Source organism: Suricata suricatta, chromosome 9 (assembly GCF_006229205.1).
Source record: "Suricata suricatta isolate VVHF042 chromosome 9, meerkat_22Aug2017_6uvM2_HiC, whole genome shotgun sequence".
NCBI classification, from domain to species: domain Eukaryota; kingdom Metazoa; phylum Chordata; class Mammalia; order Carnivora; family Herpestidae; genus Suricata; species Suricata suricatta.
In genome coordinates this window covers 99,780,549-99,797,227 of record NC_043708.1, presented here as the reverse complement: position 1 = coordinate 99,797,227, position 16,679 = coordinate 99,780,549, and the positions used below count along the sequence as shown (strand labels likewise).

At 37.1% G+C, this 16,679-nt stretch overlaps 1 protein-coding gene across 1 annotated transcript in view; it reads left to right on the top strand.

Annotated features, from left to right (window-relative positions):
• Positions 1-3,791: 3,791 nt before the first annotated feature.
• VPS13C (vacuolar protein sorting 13 homolog C) overlaps positions 3,792-16,679 on the top strand; it is a 173,026-nt gene continuing 160,138 nt past the window's right edge. The window contains exons 1-4 of the mRNA XM_029952250.1: positions 3,792-3,892; positions 5,246-5,355; positions 13,266-13,309; positions 15,840-15,882. Coding sequence (XP_029808110.1) covers positions 3,792-3,892; positions 5,246-5,355; positions 13,266-13,309; positions 15,840-15,882 — 298 coding nt within the window. The remainder of the gene's footprint in view (positions 3,893-5,245; positions 5,356-13,265; positions 13,310-15,839; positions 15,883-16,679) is intronic.

The following is a 16,679-nucleotide window of genomic DNA, read 5'->3' as shown; positions in this document are numbered from 1 at the left end:
GACGGCAGGTGCGGGGTGCCGGGAGGCCTGTGCCGCCGCCTCGGGGGCCAGGGCACCCGCCTGGGGTGGGGAGATGCGGCAGGGTCGCGCTGGTGCTGCCCGAGTCCCCAGCTTTCGCGTCCCTGAGGCGCCCCCCCTGCCCTGTCCCGCCCGCTGCCCACCTTGGAGGGTCCTCTCGCTGCCTTCCGCCCGGCCCGATGGCCCCACGGCGTTTAGAAACCCTTTCGGCTCCCGCACCCCGTGCACTGGGGATGGCTGCGTGCTCACACAGGCTCTCATAAAGTACCAAGGAAGAAGAAGAAGGAAATTGCGTTTCGCAGTTACCTTCTCGGCATTTGATGACGGGCAGGAACAGGCTTCCTTCTCTTGAGGATTGCAGGACTTGGGAAGGGGTCTGTTCCAACGGCTTCTTACTATTAATACTTTCAGCTTTTGAGGAAAGCTGAAATGAACAATTTCTTTCGTTGATGTTTACCTTATCTCAGTAAGATATTTTCAGTTTTATTTTGGACCACAGAAAAAACTAATTCAGGCAACAACCGGCATCATTAATTAGGTGCATGCCCCCAAAGTACCCCAACGTCTCTATCCTCAACATTGAGTGTGTAGAAGTAGACAGTAAGTTGTATGCATGCGCACTCTTCACAGAGACTCATTAGTTGCATTGATTATGCATATTAAGCTTTGGGGCTCATGGGGATACTTTTTTCACTCTACAAAACACTTTTGAGAATATTGTCAGCTTTGGAAGGAAATCCAAAGAATCCACTCAAATGGATGAAACTGATTTTAATTCAGTTAACATATAGATATAGACCCACTCTGTCCAGTGAGGTAGCCACTAGATACTCTGGCTGTTAGGTAATTGAAGTGTAGTTAGTGCCAACTGAGACTTGTAAGTATGACATGGAGTTTTGAAAATAGTAGGAGAAAGTGTAATTCCTCAATCTTTTATGTTGATTATATGTTGAAATAATATTTCATTATATTGAGTTAAATACAATATATTAGTAAAGTTCATTCCCCTGTTTTCCTTTTTTTAAATAAAGTTAAAAATTTTTAATTAGTTTTTAATGTGTATTTTTGAGGAGGAGGGAGAGACAGAGTAAGTGGGGGAGGGGCAGAGAGAGGGAGACAGAATCTGAAGCAGGCTCCAAACTCTGAGCTGTCAGCACAGAGCCTGATGTGGGGTTGGAATCCATGAATGGTGAGATCATGACCTGAGCTGAAGTCACTGCTTAACTAACTGATCCACGCAGGTGCTCCCCTCACCCTCAATTTATGTATTTTTGAGAGAGAGCACAAGCAGGGGAGTGGCGGGGGACAGAGGATCTGAAGCAGGCTCTGCTTGGATTGCAAGGAGCCTGATGTGGGGCTCAGACTCAAAGACCCTAAGACCATGACCTGAATGGAAGTCAGATGCTCAACCAGCTAAGCCACCCAGGTGCCGCCTCTTTTTTTTTTTTTTTTTTTTAGCCTTTGCTCCTAAAACTTACAATTACATATGTGAACCATTTATTTGTATTAGGCAATGTTACAGAACCATGAGTACTGCCCTAGATTGTGGCAGAGCCTCCTTTGAATCATTAGAGTGGTTCAGTTGTGGTTTGCCCAACACTACCTCCTTTGTTTACATGCCCTCCTGCAACATGAATATAATGCAAGAGAAAGAGAAGGAGATACGTGAGGAATTAATGATCTAGTGCCTTCTGTAGGAATCAACTCTTTCTGCAGGAATCAACTCTTTCTTCAAAATAACTGTTAAACACAAATTATTCCTTCTAGAATTTAGGATTTAGGAAACCTGGGTTCTAGGTTGTTGTGTTGGACAAGCCACTAACCTTACTCTGCCTTAGTTTCTTCATCTTAAACTTTTTTTTTTTTTAATGTTTATTTTTGGGAGCGAGACACTGGGTGTGAGAGGGGGAGAAGCAGAGAGAGAAGGAGAGACAGAATCTGAAGCTCCAGGCTCTGAGGTGTTAGCAGAGAGCCTGCCTGACGCAGGGCTCGAACCCTCGAATTGTGAGCTCATGACCTGAGACGAAGTTGGACACTTAACTGACTAAGCCATCCAGGCGCCCCTTAATTTAAACTTTAAAAGAAAAAATAATTACACCAAATATAATAGTTCTTTGTGGTCACTACTCAGAATCATCTACCAAGGTATAACATTGTGTCCTATTTACCTCAGATTTTTTAAAAAAGAAAGAAAGTTTATGGATACATTCAAAGATTTCTTCTCTACCAAATCTTACTTTTCTTAAAAATTCGAAACTGGAATAGGTAACATCTAAGGGTATGTCCAGTGCCAACACTCTGATTCTAGTTGCACGTGTTTTTACTATGAAATTGTGATGTAGGCTACCTGGGGTTTTTGAACTTTTTCACATCTGAAATTTAAATGCCACAATATTATGTCATTTATTCATTTTTTAAAGTTTACTTATTTTAAGAGAGAAAGTGGGATAGGGGCAGAGAGCAGAGGGGAGAGAATCCCAAAGAGGCCCTGCAGCGTCCGTACAGAGCCCCAAGTGAGACTCAGACTCACAAACCGTGAGATCGTGACCTGAGCCGCTACTAAGAATCAGACGCTTAACTGACTGAGCTACCCAGGCACCCGTGTTCCTTTTTTTTTTGAATGAATGTAGGAAAACAAACTTTCTTTTCTTTGATCTCATTTTGTTTCTTTTAGAATGAGTTACGCTGTCAGTGGCCAACTTTCTTTCAGGAACTGTATCCACTGGAAGTCTACTCAGGAATTCCCTTAGCCTTATGAGTCCACATCTCTGCTTCTATAAAATTTTGCCACCTTTTATTTTTGTGGCCTATAAAGGAAGCTTTTACAATTATTCAGTATATATATTTTTATAACACTAATTGTTCTATTAAAGAAAGGCAGAATATAGGAGTTGAGTATTTCTATCCTCTGAAGATATTCCTAAATAAATGTATCTTTAACTTTTTATGGTAAACAAGTTGGTATATTAATGAGATAAGCTTACACCATGATTCTGACAAGTTTTATAAAGAATTGAAAATTTTATATAACCTTATTTGGAAACTGCTTTATAAGTAAGGTTTGTATGTTGTAGAGTTTGGCTGTTCTCATTTTTTTTTTTTTATTGTTAAAGTTTCACATCCTAAGAAAAGAATTTCACAGGGCTTATCTTCCTTTCCTTTTTTTTTTTTTTTTTAATTTTATTTAGTTTTGAGACAGAGAGAGAGAGACAGAGCATGAGAAGGGGAGGGGCATAGAGAGAGACACACAGAATCCGAAGCAGGCTCCAGGCTCTGAGCTGTCAGCACAGAGCCCAATGCAGGGCTCAAGCCCATGAACGGGAGATCATGACCTGAGCCGAAGTTGAAGGCTTAACCTATTGAGCCACCCAGGCACCCCTGATCTTACTATTCTTTAGAAACAAATGGGAAACTAAATTGATACTTCTTAACTGCAGGATTCGACTAGGCTAAAGCAGTGATTTTCAACTGGAAATGACTTTGCCCCAAAGGAATATTTGGCAGTGTCTGAGACATTTTTGGTTGTTACACTGAGGGGCGGAGGTGTGCTACTGGGATGATGGGTAGACCCCAGGCATTCGGCTGTATCCTGGGGACGGCATACTGCTATATACAGGACAGCTCCCCATGGCCAAGAATGATCTGGGCCAAAATGTTTGTTGAGAAACTCTAGTCTAAGGAGAATATTGAGATTGCCTTCTGCATTTTTAAGACAACTTCTGGGTGCTGAGCAATTTGTAGTAAGAAGTGAAAAAGTACTTAGAGGATGTTATATGCCTCGTAAAGTTGATAATGAGTCAGAAACAGATGTCCTAAGTGATTTCGAGACGTATCATGTTGATAACAAAGCGAAATCTTTGGATGATATCAGAAAGTAGTTAAAAGTTAAAATATTGTGTAAACAATTTGTAAAGCACTTTAGTATGCATATATTCATACATAGACATTCACAGTGAAATCCATAATAAACAAAAAGTTGTCAAGTAAGAAGGATGGGGAAATTTTATTTGGAAGTCTAGAATCAGCAAGTGTATTGTGGATACTGTCTTTAAATTAGAGAGAACTGCCTCCCCTGACCCCTAGCATAAAAAGCTCCCCCCTCCCGTTTTTATTTAAAAGTTCCTTTTTCTTTTTTTCTTTTCTTAATGCCAAGCATTTCCTGTGTTTTTTAATAGGGATTTAAGCAGAATGATCTTATAAAAATTCTTGCTGTTATAGGAAAATTGGGCCCTGCTTATTTACTAGCTGTGAGATCCATGGGCAAAACATTTTAATTCTTTCTTAAAATTTTTTTTTAATGTTTTTAACTTATTTTTGAGAGACAGAGAGAGAGGCAGCTCAAGCAGAGAAGGGTCAGAGAGAGAAGGAGACACAGAATCTGAAGCAGGCTCCAGGCTCTGAGCTAGCTGTCAGCACAGAGCCCGACGCGGGGCTCGAACCCATGAACCGTGAGATCGTGACCTGAGCCGAAGCCGGACACTTAACTGACTGAGCCACCCAGGCGCCCCTAAAACATTTTAATTCTTTAAGCCTCAGTTTCCTTATCTGTAAAATGGGGGAAATAACACTATGTGACATAAATGATGCAAAAACCCTTTGTAATTATAATTGCTAAAATGTTAATATTGATAGTAATAGTGGTAAGCCTAGCTGAGTTATGGAAAACAGCCTACTTGGTTTTGTTTTCATGAGTATGTTTCTTCTAGGCTTCAGACTTCAGGGTTTTCATAATTTGTGTGATTATGTGTGACAGTTTATAGTGTGACAGTTTAGTATTGAGCTAGCACAACACATCTAAACATTTCTTATTTCCCAAACTTCTTAAAAGAATAAAAAACCCATTTGCATTTGAAGTCACACTTAAAATACTGACATTCTCTGCCAGCTTGTTTCTAAGCCAGGATTTCAAGGGTTCGGAGAAGTGTGTGGTGGGCGTGTTGCTGCGTGTGCAAGTAGTGAAGGTTTGTCTAGGTTTTCGTTCTCCACAGTCTGGTACCTGAAGGCAAATTGCACAGCCCTTTGAACTTTGTCCAGGATATAATTGTTTTAAGAGTAACATGTATTTGAAAAGGTATGTTGAAACACCATGCCTTTTGCAAGTTGGTTTAAGTGGTATTGTTGCAATGTAGAACTGTTGTTAATTTGATTTTTCAAAGTTGATTGACTGTAGAAAGTCAGCAGGAAAATCCTTCATTCAGAATTCTGCTCACTTCCATTTGACACATAGAGTAATACGTAGAGACTATGATGTATTGTGTGCAAGGGGTGGCGATAGTAATGGAAGTAGAGGCCAGGTAGAGGCCCCAGAGTTGTGGCTCTGCACACCAGGCCTGTACGGTACCGTCCTTCACCTCACGCCTGACGCTTTTCCATCAGCTGCCAGATACTGTTGGAGCAGAGCAGCGTAAGGAAGGAGGAAACCTGGGGATCCAGTTCTGTCTCTGATACTATGTAGTTGTGTGGCTTTTGGCAAGTCACCAACCCGTGACTGTTGGCTTCTTATCTGTAAATGAGAGGGTTAGTTAAAGAAGGTCATCTCTTCTGGCTTTCAACTTTTGTGATTTGAACCAGGCCAGAGCTGAGAGATATCCTTCATTAGATAAGTGTTTGTGCCACCTGCTCTGTCTGCATGGTGTGGGAAATGATAGTCATGGTATCTTTCCTCTTGGTTCTTCACTCAAAATGGTGAGCAAAGAGTCACAGTCACAAAATGTGACAGGATGAATGAAGTTGCAGACTTATGCTGATATTTGCAAATCCAAATCTAGTGTTTTACTTTGTCTTAACAGGTAGCTGCAGAGTAGCTTGAGAATGCAAGAAAGTGCAGGTCTCTTTGGTTCTTTTGTGCCTTGAGAAAACATAACAGTATCTAGATATTTCTAAACTTGTAGAGGAGTTCTTTTTAGCTCCTTCCTTCCAGCCAGCACTTGGTAGCCTGTCCCATAGTGTATAAAATAAACAACACAAAGTTCCATTGTAATATACTTACAGTCAGTTATTATCAATTAAAGCAGTCTTTAAAAACGTAAACTGAAAATACCCTACCACACATTTAAATAACATCATAAATTAAAAATCCACCCTTTTTCTAGAAATAAAACTGGAAATTAGTTCTTTGGTAACTGTTCTGCTAGGAAGTTCTGCCGTACTCACTCACTATTAAGAGAATCCTGAAATATTCCTGAAAGGGAGAAAGGTTAGCCTTTATCTGGCAGCTTTCTGCCTGTCTTTTCCAAGACTTTCTGTTTCAATAGGGAAATGGAAAGAGTAAGAGTTACTTTCCTTTTCCCTTCTCTCTGAAGACAAAGTCTCTGTGAACCATTGAAGTCTGCTGGGGTGCCTGGCTGATTGAGTCCGAACGGCGTGTGCCTCTTGGTCTTGGGGTTGTGAATTCAAGCCCCACATGGGGTATAGAGATTACTTAAACAATAAAACTTAAAAAAAGGAGTCTGCATTAACTAAGTTAATTTGGGTTCACTGGAAAGATTCAGTTGAAATGAATTGCTACAATAGTTTCTTCAGTATTCTTTACTGAAACAATGGTTATTAAAATTATTTGATTCATGCTTAAAAGATTATTCAGTCATTGAGTTTAGCTCACTTCTTTGGAGAATGAATGTGTCTGAATATTTTGATATACTATCAAATATACAATGAGTCTCTGATAGATACATAAAGGAAATAGAAATGAAATATACATTTTGCATTATTGTGCAATATGCAAAGCTAGTTTCATGGAATAAGGCATGACAATTTTGTTTGTGGGGTTTTTTATGTTTTGTTTTTAATCACAGTTTTGAATTAATTTCTGTATTTTTTATTAAGAACATTGACCAGGGAATCAGGAGACATAGGTTCTATTCTTAGCACTGCTACGCATTAACTGTATAATCTTAGATACATCACCTAATCTCTTTAGGCTTCAGTTGTTTCATATGTAAAGTGGGAGGGAATTAGGTTTAAAAATCTTTATGGTTCTGAGTAGTTAACACCTTATGAATTTCTGTCTTTTGTTTTTGGCAAAACAGATTTTTAAAAAGTTCTAAAATGGTCATTTTGCAATGCCATCAGCTGACTCTGTCCATCCTTTGTGGTTATGTCCTAGTAAGTTGTCTGATTTTAATTTCCCCTTTTTGGTTTTGGATTTTGCATACTCTTAAAATGCAGAGACCAAAAGTGGATCCACCAACCACACAGGCATCTGAGTGCTTGTATAGCACAAGGAAGATAGAATTATCTTCTGAATTAAAATTCTCTACCCATTTTGTTCTGCTCTTTGAGAGACAATGTGATGTTCTGAGCAAAACATTGGGCATCAGAGTTTGTTAACATAGTTTCCTTAGGCCAGTCATTTAACCTCCCTAAGCTTCAGTTTCTTTTGCTTGATTTCTTGTTTCCTGTCTCCTTCATTGGGAGGCTGATCAAGAAATGTTATAGATCAGAGAGGGTTTTCTAAAACAGAATGATTTTATGTTCTTAACTGTAATGAATCAAGTCAATGTTTATTGAACACTTATTATGGGGAGGATCAGTAAGGAGTTTGTAATCAGGTTGGGGAAATACTTATATAGTTAAGGGCCACATAAGAAAGGTATAGCTAAACTTCTGTGAAAGTTCAGGTGGATTATTTCTGACTGGAGGTATCTTCATTTATTTTGTAGGTTTTTATGCATTGTATAAGCCATTCTTGGACTTAGGTGTGTTCCATATTATGCCAGTACCATTTAATTAAAAAAATTTTTTTAATGTTTATTTTTGAGAGAGGGAGCACGTGATAGTGAGCAGGGAAGGGGCAGAGAGACAGGGAGACACAGAATCTAAAGCAGGCTCCAGGCTCTGAGCTGTCAGCACTAGAGCCTGGCTCAGGGCTGGAACTCATGAATTGTGTGATCATGACCTGAGCCCAAGTCAGACACTGAATTGACTGAATCACCCATGTGCTCCCCTGGCCCCCTGCCACTGCCATTCTTTTTTATTTATAAATATACTAACTTGGTTGTTTCTGTCATTTAGCTACCATTTCTATTTCTGTTTTATTTTTTTGTGGTGACTCCAACTCTGCTTATCTTGGTGTCATTTGCTGAGTTAACAGATTTACCCTCATTTTCATCTTCTGGTTTCTTAGTAAGATTACTAGATAGATTCTGGTCCAGGATTTACCATTTAAGGCACCTCTGAAAATACCCTTCAGGATTAATTTTGAAACTTGATATGTGACTCCCTAGCTATGTATACTCATCTCAAATGTTGATGGTTTATTACTGAGAATCACATAGGGTGAGAATGACCTTCTCTTCCTACACACAGACTATACTTCCTGCTTACTCTCACCCTTCCGGCCTGTCAATCATAAAAGGAAATCACTTCATAGAACTTTCTTACTTGTCTGTCACTGTGGTGTCTTTGGAACTTCATGGGATTAGAGGCACCTGATTGCGGGATTGGCTTTCGTGCCTTCCTTGCTGGCAGTGTTGTTTATCTAGTTTATCTGTCCCCTCTCCAATTATTCTTCATGTTCTTTTTTCTTTTTTTGTTTATTTTAAAGATTTGACACAGGGGCACCTGGGTGACTCAGTGAGTTAACCATCTGACTTGAGCTCAGGTCATGATCTCATGGTTCAGGAGTTCCAGCCCCGTATAGGGCTCTGTGCTGACAGCTCAGAGCCTGGAGCCTACTTGAGAGTCTGTTTCTCTCTTTCTCTCTGCCCCTCCCCCGCTCGTGCTCTGACTCAAAAATAAACATTAAAAAAAATTAAGGATTTGACAAGATTTTCAGGAAATTTATATGGCCTATGTTCTTAGCCCTCCATCTGGCTATAGCAGTAGAGTTATTTGCATGTATATGGAATTATTATGTTATCTTGAAGTAGAGACAAGAAATTAAATCTTTTTCCTCAATATTCAGTCATATAGAAAATGGTTGATCTTTAGGAGGGGCTTTAATCTTAGTCTTATAAATTTTTTTTATGTAAATGGGATTTCTGACATTCTGAGGATGTGGACTATTAAACTCCTACATGTATATCTGCAGAAAAACACGCAGGTTAGTGGAAGAGTACATATTAGCACAGTGCCTGACCTAGATATACTGGTTGAATGAATGAATGCACTTATAACCTGGTGTTAATCTGCAATATACTGCTATTCCTCCCATTTTCTTTGTATTAGGACCAGTGGCTCCTCCTTCAGTGCAAATAATGTATTAAATGTGTCATTCTTATTTCATTGTTGTATTTACTGTTAGATAGCATTCACATTTTTCAGAGAGGAAGTATGCATTTGTTTGCTAGACTCTATGTAACAGAAATAGATAAGAAAATTTTTTTGAATGTAACTTAAAAAATTTTTTTTGTAACATTTATTTATTTTTGAGAGATAGAGACAGAGCATGAACAGGGGAGGGACATAGAGAGAGGGACACACAGAATCAGAAGCAGGCTCCAGGCTCTGATCTGTCAGCACAGAGCCCAGCGTGGGGCTCGAACCTACGAATTGTGAGATCATGACCTGAGCCGAAGTTGGATGCTCAATGGACTGAGCCACCCAGGCCCCCCCCCAAAATTTTTTTTTAACATGTATTCATTTTATAGAGAGGCAGAGGAAGAGCAGGGGAGGGGCAGAAAGAGAGGGAGACACAGACTCTGAAGCAGGCTCCAAGCCCTGAGCTGTCAGCATAGAGCCTGATGTGGGTCTCGAACCCATGAACCACAAGACCATGACCTGAGCCAAGTCAGATGTTTAACTAACTCAGTCACCCAGGTGCCCCTAGAAATAGATTAAAAAAAAAAAAGTTTTGTAAGTAAGGTAGATATTAGATGTAGGAAGAATGTATATAAAATATTCTGAGTTCCTGTTGACATTAGAACTTGTTTACAAGGGTATCTGACTGGCTTAACCTGTAGAGCATGTAACTCTTGATCTCAGGGTTATTGAGTTCAAGTCCCACATTGGATATAGAGATTACTTAAAAAAAATAAAAAGAATTTATCTTTGTTTTGTTTTCCATTTCTTATTTTAGTTTATATAATTTTAATGTAAAACTGTTATCTGGTTATTATTAAAACTGGAAAATACTAAAAAATATTAATTAAAAATTATTAATCCTACCTGTTAGCAGTTATTACTATTACCTCTTTTTGTCAGACTTTCTAAATATACTTGTACAGGTCTGTTTGCCATATTGGTAATTTTCAGTAATTCACATTTAAATACCATCTCTTCTTTAAAGAATCAGAGTGCCACTGTAATAGAAACAGCACACTTTTTTAAGTGCATTTGTATTTTTACACTCATCAAGTTAGCATCTTAATAATTGTTAAAGAAATACTCTGTATCTAATGCAGGTTATTTCTGAGCATGTCTGGTGACACTTGACCCACTAGTGAAAATCATTGGGTAGAGCAGTGCAAATTTATGACCAAGTTTATAGGTCTATATATGGTCCTTAGATCTTCTTAAACTAGTTTGGATTGCTTCAAATACATACTAGCATCTGTGGAGTTTACTTCTTTTGGCTTGAATTATTTATAATTCATCATCTGACAGAATTAAATCCAAGAATGTTTCTATTTTATGTAAGTTTTGTACATTTATTATTTTTGAGAGAGAGAGAGACATCAGGGGCAGGGATGGGGCAGAGACAGGGAGACACAGAATCTGAAGCAGGCTCTAGGCTTGGAGCTGTTAGCATAGAGCCTGACTCGGGGCTTGAACTCACCAAACTGCAAGATCATGACCTGATGTAGGATGCCTGACAGACTGAGCCACCCATGTACCCTGTATAAAACTTCTTAAGGATTTTTGTTTTCCAATTCCAGAACACATGTTACTTTTCCATGACTACTTTATTATCCCTGCATTGATGTCACCTTGTCATTTCTACCTGTGAAATAACTTCTTACTCCGACTCTACCTATTTGACCCTGCAGTTACCATTTCAGGTTTTAATTTCTCTTTAGTGTTGTAGAAGCTGTCTGACTGCCTGTCTTCCTTCCCTTTCCTCCTGTTATAATGCTGACAGTGTTTTATTTATTCCCCTTTGTGAGACTTCTTATCTTCTCTCCTTTTCTGCAACTTTCGTCAGTTAATTTTAGGAAATGTAAAATGCATGTATAGCAAATGAACCTTAATATATGGAAATAAACCACTGTGGTCATTATGGTGTCTAGTATTACAGTTTTCTTTGTATGTATGTATATATGTACTTTTTAAATTATATCAGATTGGAGCAATCTGAGCATTCTTTGACCTTATTTTAAAACTTAATATTTTGTGAACATTTTCCCATGTCTGTCAACATTTTTTGCTCTACATTATAGCTGTATTATCATTTATGCCTTCTTCTTGGACATTTAGTGCTTCGGGTCCTCCCTCTCTCCCATTCATCCATTTTTCTGCTGTTACAACCAATACTACAATATCTTTGTAGCTTAATTGTTTGGACAGATCCATGGTTATTTCTCAGAAGGGTAGAGCAATGGCTCTAAAATTTAGCTCCAATTTTATCATTCTTGTTATATGCATCTCATCTCTGTGTTGTGACCAGGGTGAACTTTTCATTTTCATCCTAAAAGCTCTTCATTAGTCTGGCTCCTGCCAGCCTTTCTGACTTTATCTCCTATCCTTTTCTCACACCCTTGAGCTACACCAAATCACATGTGGTTTCTAAAGTATGTCTTACTCATGCATGCATGTTTGCACTGTTTTCTTATCCACCCAGGAAATGTTTCTTTGGCCTTCTAGCCTCAACTGTCACGGGAAGTTCTTGACCTCTCTGGGCAATTAGATATCTCTTCTTTGCATCTTGTGTACTCTTCTTCTGGGATGCCCAGAGAGTATTTATAGAATTTTAGAAATTTAGTCTCCTTTGCTAGATTGTGAGCTCCTCAATAGCAAGGATGTTGTTCTTGTCATCTCTCTCTTTAGTACCTAACTCGTAGTAGGTGGTTAATAAATGTTTATTTGAAAAAATCTGATCTGGGGAAAAATACATCTCTAGCAATGGAATAATAGAACTAAATATTCTTTTTGATTTGCTCCAGAATACTATGGGGGAAAAATTACTTGACTGAAAAATATTTATGGATAGCATAGAAAGTATAGCATTTTAAAAAACATAAATGTGTAATGAGTGATTAAGAAAATGTATAACTGAATAACTCATGCTTGCATTTAATATTGAAATGAGAGTTTTATTAACCTTTAGAGAATTTAAGTGAAATGGAATTATTATGTTATCATGAAGTAGAAACAAGAAATTAAATCTTTTTCCTCAATATTCAGTTAAATATAAAATGGTTGATATTTAGGAGGGATTTTAATCTTAGTCTTATAAATTATTTTTTATGAAAATGGAATTACTGACATTCTGAGGATATAGACTGTTAAACTCATGCATATATATCTCCAGAAAAGCATGCAGTTTAGTGGATTTTGTATGTAAGCAAGACTATTTAAGTGCCCTATATCAACAAACACAGGTACAGGGTTTAAAACTGGAGTAATGTAATAGTATCATTATGATTTTAGTTTTTGTAATGTAACATCTGAGTAGATTTAAGAAGAGTTGGACTAGTTAAACATTGAAACAGTACGGACGCTTGGCTGGTCCACCAGTAGAGCGTGTGATTTCTTCATCTTGGGGTCCTAAGTTTGAGCCTCATGTTAGGTGTAGAATTTACTTAAAAAAAAAAAAAGTTAACATGAGGACCATAAACGATAATTATTGGGAGGGTAGGATGTTTGGAGTTTTAAAAGACCAACATTATATTCCTATAGAAAATGTTAATTGATACCATAATTAAGAAAAGAATACCAGGTTACAGGATAATTTATCTGTTCCTTATAGTCATTTCTTATGTCCTTTTTTTCTTTTTTCTTTTCTCTTTTTTTAGGTTTTTGGCTTAATCATTCAAAATGATAGATATTTTCTTTGGTTCTAAATTTCTTCAGTCTGAAAGTTTCCAGATTCTTTCTCATTGTCTATTTGAATGTTGGCCAGTTTAAATATTTTGTAATTTTGTTTGCATTGGACTAACCTAAAATATGCTACCACTAATAATTGTCCATATATAGCAATGCTTTGTGTTAGTAGCTTCTTAAATTTTTGAAGTGTGCTTTGCTTACTATTGTCTTCTTAGTACTTAGTATAGTGTCATAGTGTTTGCTACTTATTATGAAAGGTTATACTTTCATATATATAATTGGTATTTTAATTTCATATTTTTCCTCTTTTTCTTTTTTTAAAGGTAATGTGGCTTTAGATAACCTACAGATAAAAGAAAATGCTCTGGTAAGCTTTCAAACTATGTTGATTACTGAGTAAATTTGGTAAACTCTCAGAAACTCTTGGTATCTGGTACCAGGTCCCAGATAAAGTAATTGAGTCACTCAGAAAAGGATTACTTGTTTAACTGTTTGCTATAGGAAGTTCTTAGAATAAAATTAAAAATTTTTTTCATGATGATCAAAATAATATCTTACAGAAAGTGGAATGTTTTTTCTTGACTTATGTTGACCGAAAACATTTGTCTTGTTTGAAATAGTTTTCTTCAGAGTTGTCTTTACATTTTTTTTTTTTTTTATAAATAAGGGCTTGATTTTTAACAGTTTATCAAATGAATACTTGTCTTTTTGGAAATACATTGACAGTCCAGCCTTATAATATTATGATAATATTAAGACATCAAAGTACATTTTTTTTTAGATTCTAACTTTCCATTTTCTACTCCCCCTCCCTCCCTGTTAGGCTTTTTATCCTTTTGGGCTTAACTTGATTTTATTAAGTCACTCTTTACTCTTTAATTAATGAGTTTACTCTTTAATTAATGGGTTAGATTTCTAACAGCCTACGGTATGTTTTATAATCTTAGCTTTGACTTCTGGCTGGATTTCTACAAGATGAACTATGTAATTAAGGAGGGTCTTACGCCCAAAGTGGTTACATGACTGGTCTCAGGCAACTAATTTTGGATATTGAAGATCCTAGGAATAGAATTTTGTCATGAGGCGTCACAACTTATTTTGTTAAACTGAAAAGAACTTGGTGTAGTGGAAAGGGCATAGCTCTTGTAGGTCTGCTAGCCTGGGTTTCGGTGGTAGCTCTGCCCTTCTATCACCTATGTGACTTTTGACAAGTTTCTCAATTTCTATGAGCATCAGTTTAATCATCTATAAATTGGAGTTAATAATATAAATGATATAATATCTCTGTGCTTTATGGCTTGAATAAGATTAAAAGTAGAGAGGCTGGCAAGTAGTGGGCACTCAAAATATTTAAATTTTCTTCCTTTATATAGGAAAAATTATTTCATGAAAAATTATTTCATTACTTCAAAATGACCATGAGACCAAACTTTTAGAAGTGTATAGTTTAGAGGTCATATCCTGTATGTATAAAATATACACTTTTTAAATGTTTATTTATTATTGTGAGAGAGAGAGAGAGAGAGGACAACCATGCACATAAGTGGGGGAGGGGCGGAGAGAGAGGGAGACACACAATCTGAAGCAGGCTCTAGGCTCTGAGCTGTCAGTACAGAGCCCATCATGGGGCTTGAATCCACAAACTGTGAGATCATGACTTGAGCTAAAATCCAATGCTCAACTGAGCCACCCAGGCACCTCTAAAATATAGGGGTATTTTAGAAGTGTATAGTTTAGAGGTTGCATCAGGTATAATATACGATATAATATGAATGTATTCCCCTTTGCCCACCCCCCACCGCCATGGCTGCCTTGGGTGTAGAGCTGCTCTCTTAGCACCAGTGAGGAATTTTCTTTTTTGGTCTAGAAAAAGATCCGTGTTGTGTTCACTTCCTGTTCACCTAGAATACTTCAGAAATCAGATGATTGGGTAAATTAATTATTTTAGTTAATTGTTACCTACTACTGTATTTCAGTCACCAGAGTGTTAGTATTTGTATGTACTAAGGTATATATCTAACGGAAAGGCTGTTCTGATTGGGTTAATTTTTAATAATTCTGAAGACTCAAGTAATCATTGTAAATATCAGTTATTGTTTAGTACTCTGAGTAAAAAAGTTATTTGTACTTTTTAGTGGTTTGGAATCCAGATAAGGGAAAGTTTATTTATATTTTTGATTGGAACTTGTCAATAACTTATCGAAAATAAATGCTAACTTGGCAAATCATGAGTTGGGAATCTACTTTTCCTTTTAAGATTCTTTTTTTTTTTAAGTTTATTTATTTATTTTGAGGGAGACAGAGAGAACAAGAGGGGAGGAGCAGAGAGAGAAGGAGAGAGAACCCCAAGCATGCTCCATGTTTCCAGTGTAGAGCCCAGTGTGGGCGCCAAGTCACAAGCTGGAAGATCATGACCTGTGCGGAAACCAACAACTGACCACTTAATTGACTGATCCACCCAGGCGTCTCTCTTTTAAGATTCTTTTATTTACTCAATGTTTTATTTGAGAGAAAATAGTTGTTCGGTTATTGTTTTCAGCTAACTTTTGTGAAAGGACTCTTCCTGTTCTAATATTTCAGATCAGCAGCCTCCATCTGTTATTTAAAAATTCATGAAATTTCTTCTGTTTTGGTTTGTTTTATTAAAGCAAGTAACCAATTTACCCAATTACTTTCTTTAACTACACACTCTTTTTCTATTGTTCCTATTTGTAGTTTTGTTTCTCTTGGGAATTCTTTCCTCAAAGTCAAATTTAAGTCAGTGGAAACCCTTTTTTCCTTTATGAGGTACGCAGATAGAGGAAATTTGTTTTATGTTTGAACTTTGAGCTGATTGTGTATTTAAATTAGGAGGGAGCTTAATAATTTGTCTTTTAAATTTTTTCTTCCTTTTGAAGAGTGAATTGGATGTTCCTTTTAAAGTCAAAGCTGGCCAGATTGGTAAGTACTTGTCATTTGAATTATTCTTAGTCCTTTTAGGCTTTTATTTTTCCTGTTATTTAATCTAAAATTTTTTTTAGCTTGAACAAAAACGTGAGAGATTTTTGGCTTACGTTGGTTAGAACTTTTGGAGTTCTGATCCTCGTATATGTTATATGTAATGCATAAATACTTCAACGTGTCTACCCTCTAAAAAGGAAGGACATTTGAATAGCAATGATGGTTTCTGGGCTTTGGTTCTACTACACAAAAATATATCTTGATTTTCCAAATTGATATCTAAGTTTTGTATGCTTTTTCTTTATATGTGAAAGTAGTATAATTGGCAAACTCTAGTAAATAAAGTGTAAGCATAGCTTCTTTCCTTTATATTTTGTTCAACCATTTCACTGGATATATTATGCAGCATTGTGGTAGAGAGGATATGTCTTGGTAAGTAGAAAGTCTTTGCAGCTAAACTCTTAGACTAGGATCATCCATAAGTAAGCATACATCTTTGTTGAAAAAATTTTTTAGTAAGATGTTAATCTGTGAAGTCCTCTCAACTATTTCATACTACCTGATTTTTACTTTTTTTAAGTGTGTGTTACAACACTAGACAACTTGCTGTTACCTTGGAATTTTCACTTATGCCACCATCCGTCCTTCCCCTCTGTCACCCTGCTACTTCACCACATCACTGGCCTGCATTTATTTGTATTCAGTGAAGGTTTTGTTTGCCTTTCGCTATTCTAGCATCTCTTAGCAATTACTCGAATACTTTTGTTTGAGTCTACTTTATATCACCTACATGTGTT